General features: G+C 59.8%; 1 protein-coding gene across 6 annotated transcripts in view; it reads right to left on the bottom strand.

Moving 5' to 3' along the window:
• Positions 1 to 19,159, bottom strand: part of SH3TC1 (SH3 domain and tetratricopeptide repeats 1) — a 58,787-nt gene extending 39,628 nt beyond the window's left edge. Inside the window, exon 1 of one of the 6 annotated variants that reach the window (XM_070613409.1) lies at positions 19,022 to 19,159. In XM_070613409.1, coding sequence (XP_070469510.1) covers positions 19,022 to 19,099 — 78 coding nt within the window. In that variant the 5' untranslated portion in view covers positions 19,100 to 19,159. Of the gene's footprint in view, positions 1 to 3,399; positions 3,942 to 18,954 lie in introns of those variants that run through there. The other 5 variants (XM_070613410.1, XM_070613412.1, XM_070613407.1 and 2 more) reach the window with 5 other exon arrangements.
• Positions 19,160 to 22,612: the final 3,453 nt, after the last annotated feature.

Below are 22,612 nucleotides of genomic sequence, written 5' to 3'. Positions count from 1 at the left end.
GGCCACACAGCCAGGCAGCTGCGGAGTAATGACTGGGTCTCAGACTCCCCCCAGGCTGCAAACCCCTTGATCCTGGGGTGGGGCAGAAGAGACAGCCCAATGCCGGGAAGTGGCCTCAAGGAGCCCCCTCCAACCCCGCCCCAGCCCAACTGTGCTTCCCATCCCCCAACCACCTCTGACGGGCAGGGACACAAACTGGGGGTGGGTGAACGTGGCACTTGACCCCAAGGGGCACCTGGGGCACCCTTCTAGACAGCCCCTCCCCCCAGGGAAGCTGCTCAGCCCAGGGAGGAGGGAGCAGGCCCGAGGCCGCTGGCTTTTCTAGAGGAAGAACCACACGCAGAATCCGGATACCGGGATCGCAGAGAGCAGGAGCGGCACAGCTGCGGAATTCCCAACACAGCCTCAGTTAAACGGCCTGTGTGTCATTTGAGGCCCTGGTGCCCCGGATGTCCTGGTCCCTGGTCCCGGGGTGCCGTCTCCGCCCTCGTCACGGTGAAGACCACTGGGCGTCTATCTTTCAGGATGCAGTTCCTGTCCCGGCCCGCCCCCCCACGGCCGCAAGCCCCGTCTGGGAGTTTGCTTCTTCTCCTCCGCACTTTGGGACCTGCGATCCGGCCCCTCAGCACCTGCCCCGCTGCCTGGCCCCAGGCCGGAGTCGGACGGGGAAGCAGGGCTTTGACCCTAGCTGCCCTCCTGGCAGCTCCTCCCTTCAGCAGCCTGGGAAGCAGGGGGGCGCTACCATCCAGCCATCGACCTGCATGGCTCCTCTTTGTGGAGCCTCCAGTTCCTGCCCCCATCTCCTCCCCGGGGTCCTGCCTTCCCCTCTCTGCCACTTCGTCCTTCAGGGCCAATGTCCCCCCTCCAGTGGAGCAGGTGCCACATCCAGGGGTCTGCCTGTAGTCCCGCCTGCCGTCCCCAGGCCAGAACCAACCCGTTGCATCTGTGTCGGGCCCCCTCAGGCCTGCCCCGGGCAGCTCTGGGGCGGTTTCCTGAAGAAGGGAGGCTCCAGCGCTGGGGAACCGCCCACCCTCTCAGTGAGGGCCACGCAGCCCTGCAGCTGGCCGTGCCCAAGCAGGCTGCGGTGAGAAGGTGACAACCATAGGCGTGGAGCTCCCAGTCACTGCTGGCAAAGAGGAAGTGGGCGTCCTTTCCACGGAGGGCTCCCTCCCCACTGGTTCCTAAGATGGCCTTGCTGGGCCTAACAGGCTGTGGGTTCCCAGCTGTAGAAGGGGCTGCCCTGACCCCAGCCAGGCGGCGTCCGGTGCCCCCAAGGGCAGCCTGCTGGCCACCATCATGGAGCCCCAGAAACTCTTCTCCCTTCCGGCCTTTATCCTCTTTGCTTACCCAGGTGGGCTGCCTGGTGGCTCAGCAACGGGCCCCAGGCCCCAGCCCAGCACCCAACCCCAGGGGGACGGGAGTTTGGACCAGAACCCGGAGACCTGGGGTCAGTGGGCAGGGAGACCTCTCCATGCCTCAGCCTCCTGCCCCCGAGACTGAGACTGAAAACACCGCCCCACTCGGAGGTCGGAGGTCAAAGGACTGAATGGATGGTGCTCCCGGGAACCATTGGTACTTAATAAATGGGGGCTGGACGAAGGGAGGAGATGGCTTGGGGGGCTCTGGCTGGAGCTGTCGCTGGGCTCAGGCCCAACAAATACTCTGAGGGCCCCTGTGGACCTCATCCACCTCACCAAGGAGCACCTCCTGAGGGTTGTCTGGCCACTCCGTCCCACGGTGAACAGTGCCCCCCAAATTCTCATCCATCCAGAATCTCAGAGGGGACCTTATTTGGAAATAGGGTCTTTGCAGATGAAGGTAAGATGAGGTCACACTGGAGCAGGGTGGGCCCCAAGTCAGTGACTGGTGTCCTTACAGGAAAGGGAGGGACACGCAGACAGACACAGAGGGAAGAGGCTGTGTGACGGCGCAGGCGGGGACGGCGAGTGCAGCCGCATCCAGGGACGCCTGGAGATGCCAGAGGCTGGAAGAAGCAGGAAGGATGCTCCCCGGAGCCCTGGAGGGAGCCCAGCCGGCCCACACCTCGACTTCGGCCTCCTGGCCTCCAGGACTGGAGAGCATCCGTCTCTGCTGTGGTGGCCCCGGGGAGATGCTTTGTCACTGTCGTCCCAGGACACTCGTCCACCCCGCAACCCTGCACTCGACTTCCTCTGCTGTGAAGCGGGGTGTTTTTGTGAGGGTTATCAAACGCCCAAGCGCGGCACCACGCCCACACAGGAAGCATCCTCATTCTCGACGGCTGTGTCGGCAATCACAGAAGCACAGCCCCCACCCGGAGGTGCTAACTAAGCACCTTCCTTTAACCCTCCTGGCTGCCTGGAGGAGGAAGCATGACCGTGCCTGTGTCACAGATGGGCACTCTGAGGCTCAGGGAGCAGCTGGGGTGACTCGGCCTGGCCACGGGGACACAGGTGGGATTTGAACCCCGGTGGGTCCGAGTCCAGCTTTCAAGCACCCACCCTTCAGCACGGTGCACCCCGCTTCGGGCTCTCACGCTGCCTCCAACAGCGAGTCCAGCCACAGCTCCCCCTACTTGGGCACTGGGAGGCCACCCCTCGAGCAAGGGTGCAGGCCGCCCCTGCCCCTGGCCCCGGCTCCGGTCAGCACCACTAACTCCCCGCTGTCACTTGGCCATCTGTGATTTCTATGAACCCGCCAACTGCAAAAGGTCAGACACCCCAGAGACAGGGCCGGGGCTCCCAGAGAGGTCACAGCCGTGTGCCTGGACCACATGCCCAGGGCAGGACCCCGCGTTAGAAGGCCCGGGTCTGCATCCTCCCGGAACTTTCTGGTTGGTGCCCCTGGGCAGGTCTCTTGTCCCGTTTTGTTGCTGGAAAAGAGGCCCAGGAGCAGTGACCTCAGAGTGGCCGGGTCACAGCTGCAGGGTCCCCCTGGCCTGGGACTTGTGGTGTCTGCCTGCTGCGGCTCCAACCCAGGGTGGGGTCCCACCTGAGAGACCCCCAAGACCTGGAATCTCTTATTGCTGCCTGCATCCCTGCATCTTGTCCAGACCCTCGGGACACACTCACCGAGCGCCCCGTGGAGGAGAAGTCCAGTGAGACCACAGAAGCTCTGGTGCTTTATCAAACCCGACATCATTACCACACCATCGCTGCTGGCCAGTGCTGGCCACACTCCCGGAGCTCGGGTCGGGGTCATCTGCCTGGTGCCCACGCTTTCCAGGCCGCCCCTCTCCTCAGTGCTGCTCCCCTCAATGCTAAAGTGTCAGAAAAGTCTTCGAGAAAGTGAGAGGCAAGAGTCTACTCTCAGATCCAACTGTGGCAGGACCCAGCTCGGCGGACAACGCCTGCTGGCCAGTCCACGCCCCGCCTGTCCCAGCTCCCCCTTCCCTGTGCCCCCGTCCCAGCGCCCCTGTACCTGCATCCCACTCCTCAGAGGCAGCTCCCAGGCCGCCTGGCCGCAGGCCCCAGGTGGCTGCTCCCGGCTCCTCGCTGGCTGGCCCGGCAGGCTATCTCTGCCGACCGGGCAGGCGGCGGCCGCCCACAGCCCGGCTGACTGCATGGCGCACTACCGCCCCCGGCTTCCTGCCCCACTTCCTCCCTGCGCCCGGGCCTGGCGGCGAGAGGCAGGCCCAGTGCTGCTGCGCTGACACCGCCAAGGCCCATCGATTATTAGCTCCTTCCTCAACCAGCTCCGGGCCCTGTCCTGCCTGCCCACAGCCCAGCCCCCAGCTCTGAGCAGGAAGCCAGGGGGCACCCGGGCTCCCACCTCGGCCCTGGGATTGCGGAAGTCCACCAGCTGCCAGCCTTCTCGCCCTGCCAATCTCAGCTCTGCTCTCTGTTCCTCTTTCACTTACTGTACACACACACACACACACACAAGCACACGTGAGAGCACACACAGACAGACATGTGCACTCACACACACAGACACAGGCAGTTCCTTCCCTCTGCCCAGGTGCTGTCCCAGCCCCTTGGCCCAACCAATGGAGACACGTGCAGGGGACAGGCGGGAACCAGCCCACAAGCTCTCCTGCCTTCTTTGCCTTCCCTCTGCCTCTAGGCCTGACCTGGATTTGAGAGCAGGAATCTCAGCCTTGCTCACTGGGGAGCCTGGACTGGGTCCCCTGGGGACTCCGACAAGAATCAGGAGCTGAACTAGGGTCGGCCCTGTGGCCCCACCCTCCCATTTGCTCTCACGACCTGGCTGGGGCAGCCCAGCCGCAGGAATCAAGAGTAGGAGGGTGACATTCTTCTCCATCCGAGCTTGGGATAGGCCCGGCTTTCACGCGCGGCCTGAGTTAACACCAGGAATAACCTCTAAATTAAGTGGTAACGTGCCCATTTTACAGATGCGGAAACTGAGGTTCAGGGAGTTCAAGTGACACGACCAAGGCTAGTGACAACTAGAAGACGAGCCCAGAACCAGGTGTGATGGGCACTGCAGCCCATCATAGACCAGGGTTTCTAACCCAGCACTGCTGACATTTGGGGGGATTGCTTTTTGTCGTGGGAAGAGGCCTGTCATGCGCACTGAGGGTTTTAGCATCATCCCTCACCTCTAGGAACTAGATGCCGACCCCAGCTGTGACAAACAACACATTTCTAGACACTTGTCCCCTGAGGGCAACATCACCCCAGGCTGAGAACCGCTGGTCTAGGCTGCGCTACTCCTGGGTGACACCACTCCCACCCAGGGCCTGCTCGGTCCTCACCCTCCCACCCCGTCCATCTTTTCTCTAATCAAGTTCTTGGAATTCTGCACTGCCACCCCCAAGGTCACAAACTCCTGAGGTCCAACGTGAGGCCCAAGCCCCTCCCTGGGCAGAGCGGGCCACTGCATCCCGGAGCAGGCAAGCCACTCCCGTGAGGGGCCCAGCACCTGGGGTCCGCACACCCCCAACCTGCCCAGGCCCCACCTGCACACCACCGACACGCTCAGTGACCACGTGGAGGGAGCCAGAGGGGCCAGGCAGGCATTTTCACAGTCCTCCCATGACCACAGGCTAAGTGCCAGCTGTGCATCTCATGCCGTCCCGTGGGTCCCAGGGGAGCAGGGAGCCAGAGAGCAGAGGGGCAGCTGCTCCCACCAGCAGCTCTTCTGCCCACCGGCTGCCCACTCTGTGGAGTGGGAACAGAGGCCTCTCTCTGGAAGGATAGCTGTCGTGGTCACCATGTCAGTGTCCTGGGGCTGCCACACAAAGCACCACAGCCTAGGGGCTTCAAAACAACAGAGATTAAATGCTGTCTCAGTCGGGGGGCCAGGAGTCCCCAGTCAGGGTGTGGGAGGGGCTGCCGTTCCCCCCTGAGGCTCCAGGGGAGGGTTGTTCCTGCCTCTCCCAGCATCTGGGGGCTACAGGCGTCCCTGGCCTCGTGGCTGCATCGCCCCAGCCTCCGCCTGCCTCGTCACATGGCCTCCTTCTCGGAGCACCTCCTCTTTTCTCTCTTACAAGGACCCTCATCATCGTCACCATATTTAGGGCCCAGCGGATAATCCAGGATGATCTCGTCTCAAATCTTCACCTTAATTACATCTGCAAAGACCCTTTTTCCAAACAACGTCATGTTCCGAGGTTCCGCTGGGCATCCCTGTGGGGCCGTCATCTGGTCAGCACACCCAGACCCCTACGGGGGAGTGAAGCAGGCCCAGGACAGGGGGCCAGTGCACGCCAACGCCCGCCTGCCTGGCCACGGCGCCCTCCCGCCAAAGCTGCCCTGGGCCTCGGCGACATTCAGTCCTCACTGCCCATGTCCTCCCAGCCCACGCCCCAGGCCTTTGGGCCCAAACAAGGTCCAGCCGCCCCTCCTCCTCACGGACACCTGCCTCTCCACCTCCCCACCCCTCCTGTGGGCTCCTGTTCAGCTTCCATCCCGCCCAGCCCAGTGGTCGGGGGCCTCTGTCCCGCTCCCTCCACCTCCCCCTTCGCAGCCCTTGGCACAGATGGTGCCCGCCCCAGCAAAGGTCCCTCAGCCACGTCCACAGCACCGTGGGGGGGTGGATTTTCCTGCACCTCCCCCTGAGCTCACAGAACGGCTGCTCCTCTGCTGGGGCCACCTCCTGGGCGAGCTGCCTCCCCCATCCAGAGACAGGCACTCAAGCCCCCTTTGCACTGGCCCCAGGACCTGTGGATGCCCACAGATGGGCCAATACCAGCCCCGCCTGGGTCCTTTTCTCCCCACCCCTGCTGCACCCCCTCTAGCCTTGTGACTCCCCTTCCTGGCCTTCTCACCAGAGGGTAAAGCTCTAGGTCCCATCATCCCCAGGACAGGCGGTCACTCTGGGTAGGACCTGGGCCAGCCAACAGCTCCCACGTCCACTGACACCGCCTTGAAGGCCAGCTCTGCTGTGCTGGTCACACGACCTCAGAGAAGCCCCACGTGGGATTGGGGGTTGTCCTGTGGTCTTGCTCTGGGCCATTATGAGGATTAAACTAGATTCGAGAATTCTCTAACAGGCCAAGCACAGAGTGCCTAACACAGCCAAACTTAGGTGTCTGTTCTCCTTACGAATGCCAGTGACTGGTCCTCTCCCATGGCCTCGGACCCCCAGGAGCAGGGGACAGAGCTGCAGGCATGTGAAGAACGAGGAACGTGTCTGGAAGGTCGGCACGCCGGCCAGGGCCCTGGCCCCGCCGTCCACCCCACAGTACACCTGCATGCAGCCCGGGGCTGGCCTGTCCCACTGCTCAGTAAGGCCCCGGGGGCTGCGGAGAGAAGCTGGGCCGGGCACTGAGACCTCCCTCCCTCCCTTGCTGTGTGCCCTAGACACGTCCCCCTGCCCCTCACGCCTGTGAGCAGAGGCCCCAGTTTTCCAGCCCACTCTCTGGAACCCCACATTGTGCAGGATGTGAGATGTGTGGCTCCTGCTCCCTTTGTTTTTCTGGAAACAGTGTTGAAAGGGGCCTCAGACGGGCTCCACATCCATAAAGGGTCTGGACACATTTCCTATCCTGGCCATTGTCCCCCACTGCAGCCGGAGACCCCGCATCCTGTTTGTCTCTGCAGCTGCGCCCTTGACCCGAGGCCAGGGGGGTTTCCAGGAGGATGCCAATCGTGCCCAGTGCTCCTCAACTCTGCCAGTGTACCTCAATTCTGCACAGAGCACCCCAATTCTGCACACTGCACCTTGACTCCACAGAATGCACCCCAGCTCTGCAAGCACGTCCCAACTTTCCTTGGATCACACAAGAGCCTTCACAGGAAGAGCACGAGCTTCTAGGTCGGGGGCTTTCCAAACAGGGCCCTCCTGGCTGCGCACGGGGCAGACCCACACGGCCCCGCCTGAGAGAGGCCCATCTGGGGATCCTTCCGAGAGGGCATGTCGCCTGCCGGGCCTCGGTTTCCCCCGTTTCAAACAAAGTAGAGCTTAGAGATCTCTAAGTGCCCTCGCAGCTCAGCAGCTCTGAGCTCTGACACGGTTGTAACAAATTCCAGTTGTCACTTGCCAATAAGGTGCTAAATGCAAGCACCCCGATTCCCAGGAACCCCTGGAAAGCAAGTCCTGTCCAAGTCTGGGGTTCTGTGGGGAACCCAACCCCAATTTCAGTCTGTCAAGTGATGACTCGCCTCTGCCCTTTCCCGGATCACAGGGACCAGAGGGGCACCCCGCCTTCCGGGTTCTGCTTATTTTGAATTTTTTGGCTCATGGGGAAACGGCAAGAATTGCGGTCATATAAAGACAAAAGGCGATTTTGAACTTCACGTAATGTCATTCTAGAGCACTTTCAGTTCTCTGGGACGGTGAGGAGCTGTACCCGCACAGAACCTTGGAGCTGGAAAGGTGGCCAGGCCCCCCACGCCACGCTGGGGTCCCCTGCACAGCCTCCCTGGCACGTGCGCCGGCCTCTTGCTGGAGCCCGCACTGCACCTCTAGACAGCTCTGCTCCTGGGGTTCGGAGCCACCCCTGCCCCCAGCGACTGCGGCCCCACCAACCCCTCTCCACCTTCCAGTCCCCACCCACGGGTGGCTCACAGACAAGTGGGGAGACAGACGTGGAGACAGACTGAGATGACCAAGCGCGATCCATGCAGTGACAGAGGGAAGCCTGGGAGGGAAAGGAGAAGAGGGTGAAATCCAGAAAGTCTTCCTGGAGCTGGAGGCTCCCGGGCCGCGTCTTGGAGGAAGAGGGACTAGGCAGGGAGCTAGGTATAAAGGCCTTCCAGGGGACAGGGTCAGCTCAGAAGAGCACTTAAGCCTGGCCTCACCAGGACAACCCTGCTGTGGGTACGCGGCTTGCTAACTCCATTTCCAGGTGACTGCGGACAATGGGAGCCCTGGAGAGGCCCAGGTCACCCTGTTGCCCTGAGGGTTAATCTACAACAGGCCTTAAATGGTGAATCTCAGGAATGCAGGCCGGGAGGGAGGTATATGACCCCTTTCCACTCCACCAGGCTTCTGGTTCTTTCCAACAGTCGTGTGTAGTAGAAACAAGGCCTGCCAGAGCCACATGGCTGATCCCGAAGCAGAGGACGGCAAATGTCTTCTGTAAAGGGCCTGAGGGTAGAGAGCTGGCTTCCAGGCCACCGAGTGGGTCTCTGCCACAGCCCTGCCATCACGGCGTGAAAGCAGACATATTAGCAAATGAGCGAGCCTGGTGAGTGCCAATGAAACCTCACTTACAAACGGGGGCTGGTTTGGGCCTCGGGAGGGGCATGTTAGTGGAGAAGCACCTCAGGACCACCCCACGGATGCAAGAAGGAGTCAGCGCAGAGGTGCCCGGCCACCCTGGAACCGGGACGCACAAAGACCAACACATCGAGGCCGTCTCAGCAGGGAGTGGGCAGAGGTGGGGGTACGTGGGACGGGAAGTAACGCCCAGAGCTGACGGCGTCCAGTGCCTGAAGCAGACTCGGGATACACCACACGAAACCAGTCCTGCCTCCCTTCTCCACTGGTGATGCTGCAGCTACAAACACAGGCCTTTCAACGATGGAGCGTTCCTGGGAACCCACACTAGGAGTATAGGAGATGAGCTCCAAACTCAGACAGGGCACTGGACAGCAAGGTCGCAAAGCAGATTCCTCAGGCTTACAAATGGGGAAACTGAGGCTCAGGAAGAGAAAGCCCCTCACCCAAGGTCTCAAGGTCCTTTCATATTAAAAGTACCAGGGAGGTGGCCCCCAGCCCACGCCCTGCCTGGTGAATGCGCCCACGGCTGACCCGGCTCCTCACCAGGCAGCAGCCCTTGGTCTTTCCTGGTCTCTGATGCCATGTCTGTGAGGACGCAGATGGGACCCAACTTAACGCAGTTTCCTAGAAAGACAAACGGACAAAGACACAGCGGCACATCTCGCAAGGTGCCGCATTCCTGAGCCCCACCCAGGTCTGAGGAGCTGGACACGCGGGCAGAAACCGGCCTGGAGGACGTGAGGGCAGAAATCAGCCTGGAGCTGCCTCTAGGGGTTGATTCCTGTTTGAGAACAGAAACATCCCTGGACAGAGACAGCAGCTGCCAGCCTGGAGCCCGGCTCCCAGCTGGCACTGGACACACGGAACGGGCTAGAACTGTGCCTGTACTCAGCTAGGCTCGGCCTGTGTTTGTTATTTCTGGCCCCGATTAAGGATGAGCAGAGCAGGGCCCCGCAATTTCAGGAACACCTCTTTGCAAAACAAGGATATCGGGGCCAAACAGGCTTTCCTGATGACCGATGGCCACCCCGCCCTGGGTCACAGGCCTGCAGGAAGCGGTCAGCAGTTCCTGCGCCTGGGCCGGGACGAAGATGCCCACCCCCTCTCACCTCGGCCTTGGTCAGTCCGGCTCTGTTGGGGCTGGTGTCGCCCTCAAGCCAGGGGAACTGCTGACTCTGCGGCCCCCGTGGCTCCTTGGTGGCTGGGCCGGCCAGGCGAGCTGGCCAGGTGCCGGGGCAGGTTTATGCCAGGGACTCCTCCAGCAGTGCTCCTTCATCTAGGGCGGTCAGGGAGGCAAGGTGTTTCTACAGACGGAGTTTCAGAAGAGGGGTGCCCCCTCAACACCCCAAATAATGCGTCTCGGGCCCTCAGAGGAAGGTGGTCAGACAGGCGTTCAGGCTATTTTCATAGCCTCCATAGGGAGCAAGGCCAGGGCCAGCATGTCCCACTGTCACCTCTCCCACATAAGACAGGCACGTCCCACCCCCTGGACTGTCTGGCCCCTGAGTCGTGGGGTGACCAGGAGGGCAGAGCAGAGGAGACAGGAGTAGGAGGTCCCAGCCAGGGCGCATGGCGGGGCACACAGCGGGTGCTTCTTGGCTGCCGGTTTCCCTGGCATCCTGGGGAAGTCACCCAGCTTCCAGAGGAGACCCCGGGGACACCTCGATCTGATCGGCCCTCACTCCCCAGAGCCCCGACTTTCCTGAACTGGGGTGTGGGACACCCCCAGAATTCCGGACACACCTGGAGCCCGGTCACCCAGGGGTGGATCTTGGACTGGACTCACGCAAACATTAACCTGGCCCAGCACACGCTGCCTGGAGGCCGCTCGGGGAGCGAGAGTCCCAGCCAGGACCGTCTCCCTGGAAACCAGGCCCAGGTCACTGCAGGCGGGCGGGCCGGGGCCCAGGCCGGAACGCGCACAGGCCTCCCCGTCATCCCGGCTGTGCAAGGACGCAGGCGCGGGGACGCTGTCAATCCCCAGCCACTGGCTCAGTTCAGGGGCTGGAGCCCCCAGTTTATTGGCTTGGCTACTCCTCTTCTCTGCTTCCCTCCTGAGAAACCTCCAGAGCGGCTCCCCTGCCGGGTCTATGCCCCCCTTCTCAGCCTCGCCTCAGCCCCACCCCCAGACGCCCCCTCAAGGCAGCAGCACCCTCCACGTTGCTGAATCCAATAGTCACCGCCCGGTCCTCGTCTCACTGGCCTCTCAGCGGCCACTTGTCTGCGCAGCTGACCACACCTACTTCCAGACCCCTCCTCCTGCCCCCATGCTTCCTCCTACCCGCCTCCCCCCGCACCCCCCGCCCTCCATCTACACTCGGCCTCAGGTGTGAGCGCACAGGTCGGGGACTTCTAGAGCCGTCTGCCCACACTGACCACCCAGGGTGGCAACTCCACCTGGGGGTCAAGCCAGCGTTGTGGGGCATTCCTCTCGGTGGAACTGGACGGCTGCCCCCTGCCCACCACCCCCTCGCCTTCCCCCGCATCTCAGGAAATGGCCACTCCCCCCACCCTGCCTCCCAGCCTCCGTCCCTCAGCGCCTGCTGCTTTACTCCCCCCGCTGTGTGCATCCAAGCCCACCCCACACAGTTGGGGTCCTCAGCTCCCTGACCACACGGTGCCCCCCACGCCCCCTGGCATCTGCACATCTCTCTCCCGGGTCCCCTTCTCCTCCAGGCTCTGAAGGCGCCTCCTGTCTGTTTCCCACATGTCTCACTCACCCATTGCCTCCTCCCAAGGACGAGCCAGCCCTTCCCCAGCCCCAAGGCCCTGAGCACATCCACGCTGTAACTAGGGTCTCCCTGTAGGCTGTCACTTGGTTAACAAGGGAGGACCCCACAACTATGAGTCCCTCAAGGGCGCTGATAGGGTGCTCCACAAGCGTTTGTTGAATGACCAACAAACAGGCACCAGCAATGTGGGGAGTGGGCCACCCAAGCCACGCAGGGCCCTGAACAGGAGCCCGAGTGCACAAGATGTGTCTCTCCCTGACATGAGTGACCCGTGCCTCTGACTAGGTGGAGTCGTGTGGGACGCCGACCCCCTTCCCTGCCTGTTTTCCAGTCACTAGGTCTCTTCCTGGCTCTCCAGGGAGACAGCCGGCAGGGGAATCTCTCAGGCTCCAGCCTGGCGGGGGCCCCGTGACCTCTCCCATCCTCCTTTGGTGAGACAGCGCCTGGCGGGGCCCGGCCGCCGCACTCTCTGCCCTCTGACCGGGATGCTGGAGAACAGGGTGAGGGCTGCAGCCCCATCCAGGGTTCCGCTGCGGGCGACGCCCACCCCTGGGCCGCTCACCCCGCCACCATGTTTCACAGGCACGTCTCGGGGGCGTGGTCAGAGCCTCCACCGCTAGGATGCCCTCCCCCCACCCGCTGCAGGATGGGCACATCCCCCTCCTCTCCTTGGCATAACCTTCCTCCTTCACAAAGGACAGCTCCATGGTCCAGGCACCTTGCACACCCACTCCTGTTCACCCCCACGCTGACCCTGCAGTACGTGCCCAGGGGTGACAGGGCGATGAAGAGCGTGGATTCTGGTGCTCTCGTCTCGTTGTCTGCCCAGGCCCAGCTCCCGCCCGGTGTGGAGAAGGGGGTTCCACAAAGGAGAGCAATTATTACCATTATTATTCAATGGGGGCCAGATCAGGGGGCCAGCAGCATTGCCCAGCTCCAAACTTGCTGGCCCTACTCTGTGTCTGGCCCAGTGCCGGGCACCAGGGACGTGGATGAAGCAGACGGCCCACCCTCCAGAGCTCTCAGCCTAGTGGCAACAACAGCCAAGGAAACGATGGAGACAAGACAGCACAGCCAGAGGAACTGTGACGGAGGACAGGCAGAGAGGACAGGGCCACCAGACAGGCCCCGGTCCTGCCTGGAGACAGCCAGGGAGGCTGCCTGGAGGAGGGGCTCTGAGCCAGGGCTTGGCATGTGAAATATATTTCCTGGCTTAAAATATACTCAAAGAGCCTGGAGCATCTTCTGGTGCCAGAAAGTAGGAAGTGGGATGGATAGATAGATAGATAATAGATAGATAGATGATAGATAGATAGGCAGATAGGTGATTAATAGAAAAATAGAAGATAGATAGATAGATGGATAGATAGACTGATAGATGACAGATAGATAGATGGATACATAGATAGACAGACAGATGATAGGCAGATAGATGATAGATACATAGATAATGATAGACAGATAGGCAGATAGACAGATGAGAGAAAGATAGATGGATGGATGAATGGACGGATGCACAGACAGACAGATAGATCCCCACAAAGAGGAGACTATGTCGAAGGGACACCGGGGCCAACTGAACGAGCTCCCAGTGGCCAAAGTAGGAACAATTTGACAACAAAATAAAGCAGTATTAGATTATAACCCAATGTGTAGACCAAACCTCCGTGACGCACACCAGCGTAAATCAGTGAGGAATAACCGCGGAAATGCAGAAGAGACGAGTGCCCGGTGCAGAATCCCAAATGATGGAAGCAGCCGCCCCGCCCCCAGAGGGAGACCCCCCCACACCCCTCGGGCGGGCTGTGCGCGGTCCGTCCTGCTCAGGAGTACCGAGTGGAGGGAGGGAAAGCGCCGTTTTCCAGGGTGGGAGCCCCACACACACCAGCTCAGCCCAGTGACCAAGGTCAACGCCAGTGATAGGTCATGTCCATAGCACGTGCCCTCGGTGTGATACGAGGAGACAGGCACTTAACCTCTGCGGTCTTCCTCCCAAAACCCGTAACCCCAGTGTCACCCCGAGAAAAACGTCAGACAAACACAGACTGAGTGTAAGGGGGGTGGGGGAGGGCGGCAGGGAGACGAGGGAGGGCATTAACTCTGCTGAGAAGTCATGGAGAGCTTCCTGGAGGCGACGATGTTTGAACAGGGCCTTGAAGGATGGGCAGGTATCAGAGAGGGCAAGGGAGGTTCAGGCAGAAGGCTCAGCGCAGGCAAAGGAGCAGAGGGTAGGGTGTGGGGGGAGCCACGGCGAGAGGGTCTGCACCGCCAGCCCCCGGCCCTCCCTTACCAGAAAGGAGAAGGAACGTGGCCCACGGAGGGGGCCGCGTGACAGGACGGGGTGACAGAGCTCACCAGGGCACCAACGTTTGGCCAAAAGTGACCAAGGAAGACAGAGCACTCCAGGCTGGGGGCCCCGGTGACCAGAGCTCAGGACCCAGGCCGCAGGTGGTGGGCTCTGTGCAGCTGACCAGGCTTCTGCCAAAGTCGACCCCCACCCCAGCCTATCTCCGGGTTTTATTTTACTTTTTTGAGGAAGATTAGCCCTGAGCTAACTACTGCCAATCCTCCTCTTTTTGCTGAGGAAGACTGGCCCTGAGCTAACATCCGTGCCCATCTTCCTCTACTTTATAGGTGGGACGCCTGCCACAGCATGGCGTGATAAGCGGTGCCATGTCCGTACCTGGGATCCAAACCGGCGAACCCCGGGACGCCAAGAAGCGGAACGTGCAAACTTAACCGCTGTGCCACCAGGTCGGCCCCCCATCTCTGGGTTTTAGATTCTGATCATGAACCACTGGGACAAGCAGGCGGGGTCTGGGGGGTGGCTGTGAGCACGGCATGGACAGAGGGAGAGGTCTCAGGATCTCCTCAGCTGGGCCTCTGCCTCTGGGTCTCCCATCATTGCCGGCCCCACCAGCTGGTCAGGGAAAACAGGGAGCTGTCCACACATCACCAAACCCAGCCGTGCCACACGGGAAGGGCCCTGCTCGGGCTGCCCCCAGGCCTGGAATGCCTTCTTTCCTCATTGGCAAACTCTTATGCATCCTTCCAACCCTGCTCGGCCATCACTTCCTCTGGGAGCCCTCCTGGATTGCTCCCACTTCTGGGAGGGGTTGGGGGAGGAGGGGAGGGAACTGCTTCTTCTTTTGCTCTGGGCCTCACTTGGGCCCCGCTGACCCTCTCCCAGATGCCCCTCACTGTACCTCCCAGGCTTTCCGGCCCCTTCGTCAGAGCCAGCACTGCGCAGACAGGAGCTCTGCCCAATAACCTGGTGCCTGGCACATGGCGGGTGCCCAGCCGACATCCCATTCACTTGCCCCGATTCCAGATTGGTCTCTTGCTAACAGGGTGATTGTTGTCCCTCTCTCAGCCTCACTCACCCCGCCCACGAGATGGGACAACAGTCTCGTCCACAGGATAGTGCCGAGGTTTCAAACGAGGGCGTAGGTGCACATGGCTGGTTCAAGAGACTTGTTTGGGGGCTGGCCCAGTGGCACAGTGGTTAAGTTTGTGCGCTCTGCTTTGGCAGCCCAGGGTTCACAGGTTCAGATCCCAGGTGTGGGCCTACACCGCTCGTCAAGCCACGCTGTGGCAGCACCCCACATACAAAATAGAGGAAGATGGGCACAGATGTTAGCTCAGGGCCAATCTTCCTCACCAAAAAAAAAAGGAGACAGAGAGACTTGCTTGGGATGCTGTGTTCAGACCAATCCGAGGGCAGGTTACCAACCGCGTGCTGATCCCGCACTGTGCTCACCCTCTGACCGGAGCCCCACCTCTGGGAATTCACTGCACAGACGCTGGCCAGCCTCTGAGATGGCAGGGCCACAAGGTGCAAATGGCTTTTATAGCAGCAACACCTTGGGAGTCACCCAGGTGTCAAACACATCACACTCCATCCGTGCGCCAAATGGCACGCAGCTGTGACAAAGGATAAGGACGTCCCTGCCCGCAAGCAGGCAGAGATCTCTGAGACACGTTAAGGGGGAAAAGCAAGACGCAGAGGGATCCGCGTGTTGTGCCACCTTCTGTGTTATGAGAGGTGAGGATGCCTTCGCATCTGGTTTCCTTCGTGAGAAGAGGCTGCGGCAGGATACATAAATTCACAGCAGTGCGGGCTGAGTAGGTGTGGCACGGGGCCTGGTCAGGCTGGGGAGACGCTCCTTTGCCACACCGCGACGGTGGATACACGACACTCCCCACTTGTCAAAAGACGTTAAACTCTACAGCACAGAGCTCGAAACTTAGTGTATGCAAAGAAAACAATTGTAGTGGGACGGAATCCCAGGGTGGAGGCCGGTGTGCCAAACAGAGCGCTGCATTACAAAGGCTTGACAGCCGCGCTGAAGCACAGGGACACGGCCGCCCTCTGAGGTCCTGGTGATGAGCTGGGCCTGCAGTAGCCGCTCACAGGCACTGGGCTCTAGCTGACCACCTTGCTCCCCAGGGGGCAGGGCTCTCAAATTCTCACACTTCTGTATGTGTATTGAAGAGCTGAAATGTGAAAAATTGAGTGAGTGGGTGGTGATGGTGAAAGCCAGTTTTCTCACCGTTGGCGTGGAAGTCACAGCAAACTTAGTGGAAGAAGCTGGAGTGACCCATGTGGTGATGGATTAGAGTTGGTGACACAGTGTGAATTCACGTGTCAGTTAATACAGATACACATGGTACATATGGAAGTACTGGTTAGAGATGTCTCTCTACGTGAGTTAATACACATATGTACTAACTTAAGGATGTGTGTATATACATGGGTATAGATACGTGTATACACACGGGTGAGTGTCCTTATAGATACGTGCATATGCACAGGTGAGTATATTTATATTTATAGATACATGTATAGACACGGTTAGTATACTTATACTTACAAATACATGTATATACATGGGTTAGTATACTTATACTTACAGATAAGTGTATACACACAGGTAAGTATATTTATAGATATGTGTATACACAAGGGTTAGGTTAGTATACTTATAGATACGTGTATACACTCAGGTGAGCATACTTATAGATATGTGTATACACACGGGTGAATACACTTATAGATACGTGTATATACAGGGTGAGTATATTTATAGATACATGTATATACACGGGTTAGGTTAGTATACTTATAGATACGTGTATACACACGGGTGAGTGTCCTTATAGACACGTGTATACACATGGGTGAGTGTACTTGTAGATACGTGTATGTACATGAGTGAGTATACTTATGTGCATATACACAGGTTAGCATCCATATATATGTCTCAATGCTCTGCCAGCCGAGAAGTCCTAAAAGAAAAGCCACCCAGGTAGCAACAAGCACACCCAGAGCACAGACAGGTTCGGTTTCTAAGCCCATTCTCCAACCAAAGGGGCCAAGACTCCTGGAGGAACGCCTGAGTCTGGGACCGAGCCAGGAAATGCACAAGATGAGCCTGGCGCGTGGTGCCAGAACAGTGAGGCGGTGAATGAGTGAAGGAATGAATGAAATCCCACCATGATGGGTCATGTCAAAGGGACACAGGGGCAAGAGAGAGAGCTCCCAAGGGCCAAAGCTGGAGCAATTTGAGCAGCAAAATTAATTAGTACTGGATTAATTACTATTATATTAGTATTAGACCTAAGTGCAAAATAAACACCCGTGAGTCTAACATATAAATAAACGATTGGGTAAATAAACAAATGGGGAGCAGACGCACGCCCCGTGCAGGAGAATTCCCGATAATGTGTGTGGACGCCCCACCCTCCACGAGGGGAGCCCCCACTCCTCAGGGCTGGGCTGTGCGACGGGACCTCCTCCCAGGGGACCATGTGGGAGGGGGAGAGAGAGGAACTTTCCAGTGGAGACACCTGGCCAGCACCACCTCAGCCAGGGGACAAGGTCAACATCACGGTGAGGGGTCATGTGGACGGCAGGTGCCCTTGACGCGACGGGGGAGAAGACATTCACCTCTGCGGTCCTCCTCAGAGAACCAGGACCTCAATCCAGTCACGAGAACATCAGACGGACCCCAACTGAGGGACGCTCCACAAAACACCTGAGGGGGATTCCTCAGAAAACGCCAAGGTCACGAAAAACCAGGAGAGGCTGAGAAACTGTCACCAGCCAAGGGGCCCGAGGAGGCTGAACGTAACGTGGTGTCCTGGACGGGCGCTGGGGACAGAAAACGGCACTGGGTGAAAAGGTGACGTCTGAATGAAGCGTGGACCTGACTTAGCGAGAACGGCTCAACATCAGCTCACCAGCTGTAGCGAGTGTCCGGCGGGCAGGCCAGGGGTTGGTGATGGGCCATGGGAGGGGGCTGTGAGAACTCTCTACACCATCTTGGCAGCTGTTTTGTAAACAGAGACCTGGTCTAAAGAATCAAGTGTGTCAAAGTCCTCAGCAAGGCGGCACATACTGAGGTGTGCGCAGAGGGAACCAGCATTGTCCAGAGACACCAAGGGCACAGCGCGCACCGTGCGGGACCCAGGCCTGGAGCTGTCTGCCCCGGGCGATGTCCCTGTGCATGTGCTGTGTGGTCTTGGGCCAGCCCCGGGACCTCTCTGTGCCACGCCTCCCTTAGCTGTGCAGATAGGATGCCTGGGGCAGAACCCGGCTCTCCTTACTGCACCCGAAGCACCTGGGGAACCCCAGGGGACGGAGGCAGGGCCCCTCCAGTTCCAGCTGCTGCCTGTCAGTGATCTGGGGCAAGTTTTGCCCCCTTGAGCCCCCTGTCCCCTCTGCAAATTGAGGAAGAGGACGGTCCCACCACAGGTCACCTGAGAATCTCATAAACAAAACTGCCTGGGGCTGCCCCTGAGGGAGAGGGAGGGAGGGTCACCAGCTCACTGAGGCGTGGAGAAACTGAGGCTCAAGGAGGTGCAGCGGGCCGCCCGGGGCCACAGAGCTGCCCCCTCACCCCGGCGCAGCCTGTGCGAAGTCCACTGTGAGTGTCCTAGAAGCACGGGGGCAGAGCACTCCTCCACCCTCCACGTCAGGCCCCGGCGCCCTCCTCACTGCCACCTCCCCATGCAAAACCCACCCTCAGGCCCTCCCCCAGGGAAGGAGGGGTCGTCCCCTGGGCTGTGGCACTGGGAGCACTGGAGACAAGGGAAGGCCCCAGCCCAGGACTCCTGCTCCTCTGCAGGGTCATCGGCACCCACCGCAGCTGTGACCACGTGTGGACGCCCGGCCCCCAACACAAGCACTCCCACCTTGCAAACAGGGAAACTGAGGCTCAGAGGGGCGGAGTCACTTGCTCGCAGGCTCTCAGCCAGGATCAGAACCCGGGGGACCAGGGCCTCCTGGGCCTGGGCCCTCAGGAGGCCCCGGACGGCGGGGAGGTGCCCCCACCTCACAAGTCCCACCCTGACAATATCTGGCTCCGCCAGTCCAGCGCTCGGCCTTTCCCAGACGTGGGGACGCCAGCCTGGCGCTTCCTCGGCCCCCGGAATCTCAGCCTGCAGTGGGGCTCACTCGCCCACTCTCTGGAGGGCTGATTTAGGGGTGGACCCCCTCACACACACCCTTTCGTGGCCCCAGCTGTCAGGTGACCCTGAGCGCGGGGCTGGGGCTGCGGCGTGGGGGCGGCTCCTCTGGGCACACCTGGCCCCGTGGTCTGGAACTTACCCTGCTGGGGGCAGACGCTGCCAAGGAAGGGAAGGAGTGGGGGAGGGAGGCCCCCCAGGCCCCTCACCTGCCACCGTCGTTCCTGTCCCCCGCCCCTCCGGAGGCTTCCCACCGTGGCGCCTGGCCAGGGCAGGAAGGCGCACATTCTCAGCCCGCCCGGCCCTCCAGGCTCCAATCAGGTGGCCTGAGTAGCCGGCCCGGGCATTGGCTGCGCCTGTGTGGCCCGCCCCGACCCGGGAAGGGGCCGGCCTCCTCATGACCTTCCCCTCCTTATCGGCCATCGGAAGTGTCAGCAATCCCAGAGCTGCATTCCCGATCGGGGCGGGACGAAAAACAGAAGCCTGGCTCCCAGACCCGGCCTGGGGCTTTGGGGACGCTGAGGGACAAGTGCCACCTCCCTGGACCCCGTGCCTTGGAGAGGAGGGCAGCTGGGCCCTTGACAGGTGCTAGGGCCACCCCTTAGCTGAGCTGAAGAGAACTCACCACTCTGATGGAGCCTGGCTCCTGTAGCTGGGCCTCGAGGGCAGCTGGTGGGGAGTTTGGCAAGCACTTATTGAGCGCCTACTGTGTGCTGGACCCAGTGTGAGGCCAGCAGGGGGTCCAAGAAGGTGGGCAGGGTCTCTCGTGATTGTCCAAAGACTGGTTCCCAAATTTGCTCATGATCAGTCATCTGAGGCATCCTTAAATTTCAGATTGTCCACTCCAGACCCATGGTGTCAGGATCTCCTGGAGCAGGGTCCAGAAATCTGGATTTTTAACAAGTTCCCAAGTAATCCTTGTCACCGGGTGAGTCTGAGCTCCCCATCCCAAATGGCGCTTCTGCTCTCGGATGTTCAGACAGGTGGGCAGGGTCACCTGAGGCCCGTGACAGTCACTGCCTCCCCTGCCCCTCCGCACACCCCGGAACCACACGGCTGACTGTGTGACTTCAGGCAAGTTTCTTAACCTCTCTGTGCCTCCCTTTCCTTATCTTTGAAACAGAAGAACAGTAGATACTTGGCCTACCTCTTCTGTGTTTGTGAGGAATAAACAAGTTGGTAAGAGTTGAGGGTTCAGAACAATGCCCTACACACACACACACACACACACACACACACACACACACACACACGGCCCAGATGTGTCTTGTCATTAGGCACCCTGCTGATCCTGACTCTAAGCCATAACCCCAGGGTGACTCGTGCTGTCTTGGGGGGAGAGCTGGCTCAGGGGGGAGGCAGGAAATGCTATCCACTCTGTTCTCCGTATTTATGAGGAATGAATGAATTAGGGACGAAATGTCTGACATTTTTCTTTGCTTTTAACGATGAGAGCACAAATACGCTGCCCTGCTGGCTGATCTCTGGTCACGGTTGGCCATGGAATCCCTGGCACGGTCCCTCTAGTCCAGAGACCTGGGCCATCTTTCCACAAACCCTCCTGAGCTTGCCAGGTGTCTGGCGCTGTCCCAGGACCCGGGGTCCTGCAGGGGGACGGCCTGGTCTTTGGAGCCCACGTCCCTGTGAGGGTGACTGCTCTCGCCCTGCCGCTGTGGGCCTTAAGGACTTCTGAATTCGTTTTCAACAATTAAAAGGGTAGAGGTTTCACAATAAACCCAGACGTCTGCTGTTCCGGAAAGTCCAGGGAGCCTGGCCATGCAGGGCAGCATCCCACCCGGCCCACTTGGTAGGAGCTGAGGGCCTGCTGCCCCTTCATGGAGGCGAGCTCTCCAAGGCCCACAGCCACACTGGGGGCGCCGCTGGTTCACTAGCTGGTGCCCTGTAAGGACTGAGCTGTGACCCACTTGGCCTAGTTGGAGCCCAGCAGCCAAGCCCTGGTGGCTCAGTCCCCAGCAACCTGCCCAGAGTCCTGGAATGTCTGGGGGGCCCCAGGCTCTCAGATTCTGCCTCACCTCCGGCCTGCCCTAATGGTGGCTTCCAGGGGAGTATGCCGGTCACTAGACCAAGTGAGGCCAGGCCTGGGCCTTAGAAATGGCCAAGTCCTGGGCCTCTCTCCTCCAGGGGTCCTCTCGCAGGTGGAGGGCCTGCAGCCGGCCGGGCTCCGGGCTCAGCCTTGCCCTGAGACCTTCGATTTCCAGGGCTTCAGCTGCCCGGCCAGGTCTGCAGAGTGTCCCTGTTTCCAGGTGTGGAGACCGAGTTCCCAAGCCGCCAGCAGCTTGGACAGAATCGCACCCTGAGTCCCCGAGCCGGGGTCCACTGCGGGATTTCCCACCACCAAAGTCTCGGAGTCTAGAAGCTCTCTTGTGCTGGAGATTCGGTCCTCTGCCCTCCCCAAGCCCGGCACAGCCTCTCATGGTGCCGAGCTGTGTCAGGGGCCCCGTATTTTTAATCCCGGTGCCGTTGCAGACAAGACACACCTCTCTCTGGGCCTCAGTTTCCTCATTGGAACACAGGAAGTGTCTGGGCCGATCTCGCCTTGGGACGGGCGCTATGGAGCCCAGAATTCACTTACAAACAAATCATCTGGTCCTAAATGTATTGTCCTAAACTTATTGTCTCATCTTTTAAAGACCATTTAAAAAATCTTGCTTAAAAAGACGTAAAGCCAAGTGTCCCTTCCTTCCACCAGCCATGACCCTAAAGGCCTGGCCAGGCCGTCCCGCCCCATCAACCCTGAGAGGGAGCATGACCTGACTGGGGCTGTCCAGTCCTCCACGGCCGCAGGAGGTCCCTGTGTGTTGGGCCCAGACCCCGCGGCCAGGGAGCAAATGTCCATGGGAATGGGCGGTGCTGGTCTGTTTCCTTCTGGGATAAGCGGAACCGGGGCAAAGAAAGGCTGCGACCCGCTTGGAAGGGGATGGGTGTGACCCCACTAGGGGCAATCACAGCTTCGGGCTTGAACGGGAGGTCAGGCGCCGCCCCACGGCGAGCAGACTGGGGCTGGGTTCTCCTGACAAGGTCACAGGGGCCGACCTCGCCACACCCCTGTCAGATCACGGGGGCTCCCTGCAGGGTGCGGGGTCCACCCCAGCCCGGGGCAGGAGGAAGGTGCTGACGGCTGCAGAATAGATAGTGCTCGCGTGAAAATATTCTCAACAGCGTCTCCAAGGCTGGGGAAAGGATTTCAAAACATCATGGATGGTTTGTTGGGTTTTTTTGTGCTTTTGAAATGGAGCCCATTTTTGCTTTTGAAAATGCTCTTTAGAGGGAAAAAAAACTGGACAGAAGAATGTGAAAACGTTTGCTGTGGTCATCAGAGTGACGAGGTCAGGCGATTAAATGTTCATTACACCCTTTCTGTATTTTCCATAGCATTTTTATAATCAGAAGAGGGTTGTTTTTATAGTCAGAAAAAATGCACTTAGTGTGATCATAAAAACCCTCTTTTGGGTGAAGTCCGTAAATGAAGGCGTTTCTGAGCAAGTTGACGAGCCCCGGCACGGCACACGGGGCTCAGGCCCCGGTAACGGGGACTCCTGGAGCCTCGGCTGGAGGTTGGGATCCCCTGATTCCCCCCCCCCCAGTTTGCGACTCATTAGTGTGCCATCACCTGCTGGTGTTATGACCCCCAGCCCCGACTGTGAACACAGGTGTGGATGAGCCCAGGGTCCTCTCCCTGAGGAGCTTGGAGCAGGTCCCTCCGCTCAGAGCATCTGCCGCCACCCACCACCGCCCTCTAGCAGAAAGCCGGAAGACTGACCACGAAGTCCCGAATTGAT

Source organism: Equus przewalskii, chromosome 3 (genome assembly GCF_037783145.1).
Source record: "Equus przewalskii isolate Varuska chromosome 3, EquPr2, whole genome shotgun sequence".
Lineage (NCBI taxonomy): Eukaryota > Metazoa > Chordata > Mammalia > Perissodactyla > Equidae > Equus > Equus przewalskii.
Note: the sequence above shows the minus strand (reverse complement) of the source record. Positions and strands in the feature narration are given on the sequence as shown.